Genomic DNA, 2,627 nt, shown 5'->3' with positions numbered 1-2,627 from the left:
AAAAGAAAGTCAGAGAGAAGTAGAGGGTGACTATTAGTTGCTTGCTTCTTAGCAACTCCACTTGGGTTAAAAGAAATATTGTGATTGCAAGCTGTAATGTAATGATATGATGAATTTTTCCAAGTTATCTATATTTTACTTGGAAGCTTACCTGATAATTTTTTTTCTTTTTCTTCTCTTGTTTGGGAATGTATGGACTTATGCAATCTTGAAGTTATTTTTCTTGTAGACATGACGCGAGGTCGAGGTAACACAACTCGTGCAAGCAAGACCTCAATTAGGGTTGAGGTAGCACAAGTCGAGTCTATATGCCTATTGTTCCCATTTCCATAACTAATTCTCAACAAGGTGGTATCAATTCTTCTGTTGGACCAGATCATATTAACCAATTTCAAACATTAGCTCCTACTAGTTCGCCTCCTGTTCAAACATCAGCTCATGGTAGTACTCCATTTGTTCATTTTGAAACACCTTGTGTAATATCTAATTAGAGCAATAGAATAGGAGAATGTGCATCTACTCAAAGAAACGTGATAGGGGAGACGCCTACATCTAGCCAGAACAACACAATAGGTGAAGGTGAGGGTAATAATAATTCTAGACAATGGACATTTGTTTTTCTTCCTCATTCCGGGTAAATTTGTACTTGCACTATTGTTATTTATTTACTGTAATTTCTTCATGATAGACTTCATATAATATATTTCAAAAAAAAAAATAGTTTGGAACCTTCAAATATTTGCTCTACCAGGATATGTGAGTCTTTCAAGAGTGAACTTGATCCTAATGGAATTAATTGGACAAGTATCTCACAAGAAATAAAGGATTTTTATCTCGGAGAATTCGAGGTATATATTTCATCATTTTAATAAAAAAAATTACATCACTTTTGAAGGTTGGATACTAATGTTGTTTACTTATAAAATTATTTTAGAAGGAATTCTATTGGGATCCTTCCATTGATAGTGAAGTGAAGATACTATGGCATAAGAAGGCAGGGAGAAGGTACATTGATTTTATTTCTTGCATAAAAAAGAAGCAGTCCGGCCAAAATATGTTCTGGAAGAAACATGGGAAAGTTGGATGAGATTTTGGAAAGATCCCAAGGTTATTGAAAATTCAAAAATAAATTCAAGAAATCGTTGTGGCGGTCAGAATGCAGTTGCAAAGGCGACTCACACGGGAGGCTCTATTACTATTGGAGAGCATCGCAAAAGACTTGTAAGTATATTTTCGCACACCCTTAATTTACTTTATATGCATAATCTTAACCTTTCGGAACATTGAAGTGCCTTTGTATTATGTTTGCAATCCCTCAATTCAAGACTAGAAAATGCTTCCTCCTTAATACTTCAATGAGAAAGGACTAACAATTGTTCTTGCATTTGAGCCTTCTTTTTGTAACATTGAGGCATATCATCCACTACAAAAGGAACCCCAATTATCAACAAAAAAAATTCGTTGGTAAATTGATCAAATTGGTTGGCAAATTGAGTTACCAACCAAATGCCAACTTATATTAATCCATTGCCAAAAGGCTCGTCGGTAAATATTACCAACCGATTTTAATTTGTTGGTAAACTTACCAACCAAAAATCAGTTGGTAAACACCCAAAGATGTTGTTACAAAATTTTGAAACATTTCCCTGAAATTTCCGTTGGTAAATTCACCAACTAATTTTTGGTTAGTATATGCTTAGTACCTTTACTAACGAATTGAAAAGGAGTTAGTAAATTTTTTTCTTCATTATTCTATTCCGTTGGTAATAAATTTTTGGTTAGTATATCGTTAGTACCTTTACTAACGAATTGAAAAGGAGTTAGTAAAATTTTTTCTTCATTATTCGATTCCGTTGGTAATACGTTGGTAATTATAGTAACAAATGTCTGATAGTAAACTTTTCCAGATACATTGGTAATTGGTTGACAATTTTAGTAACGGAAAATTTATGTTGGTAATTTACTAATAAATTTTAATTTTTTTTTTATTGGTTTCCCATCCGGTGTACGGTACCCACATTGGAGCCCGACTAAATCCGGATTCACGCCGGAAAGTCCCACATTGGGGAGTAAAGCGCTCCCTAACAAAGGTGACTCGTACCTAATGGGAATCGAACCTGAGACCTCTTGGTTAAGGATGAATGAGTACTTACCACTCCACCACAACCCTTGTTGGTAATAAATTTTAAATACATTACTATGATTATTTGTTTTTCTAATAAATTTACTAATTGATTGTTAGTTTGTTGGTAATATATCATTCAAGACGACTTCGTACCCAAGGGGAATCAAACCTGAGACCTCTTGGCTAAGGATAAAGGAGTACTTACCACTCCACCATAACCCTTGTTGGTAATAAATTTTAAATACATTAGTATGATTATTTGTTTTTCTAATAAATTTACTAATTGATTGTTAGTTTGTTGGTAATATATCATTCAAGGCGACTCCGTACCCAAGGGGAATCGAACCTGAGACCTCTAGGTTAGGGATGATGCAGTAATTACCACTCCACCACAACCCATGTTGGTAATAAATTTTAAATACATTAGTATGATTATTTGTTTTTCTAATAAATTTACTAATTGATTGTTAGTTTGTTGGTAATATATCATTCAAGGCGACTC

General features: G+C 33.8%; 1 protein-coding gene across 1 annotated transcript in view; it reads left to right on the top strand.

Annotated features, from left to right (window-relative positions):
- Positions 1-308: 308 nt before the first annotated feature.
- LOC102581103 (protein trichome birefringence-like 41) overlaps positions 309-2,627 on the top strand; it is a 13,494-nt gene continuing 11,175 nt past the window's right edge. The window contains exon 1 of the mRNA XM_015310799.1: positions 309-441. Coding sequence (XP_015166285.1) covers positions 309-441 — 133 coding nt within the window. The remainder of the gene's footprint in view (positions 442-2,627) is intronic.

This window comes from Solanum tuberosum, unplaced genomic scaffold, assembly GCF_000226075.1.
Source record: "Solanum tuberosum cultivar DM 1-3 516 R44 unplaced genomic scaffold, SolTub_3.0 scf00143, whole genome shotgun sequence".
NCBI lineage: Eukaryota > Viridiplantae > Streptophyta > Magnoliopsida > Solanales > Solanaceae > Solanum > Solanum tuberosum.
This window is presented reverse-complemented; position numbering and strand designations above follow the sequence as displayed.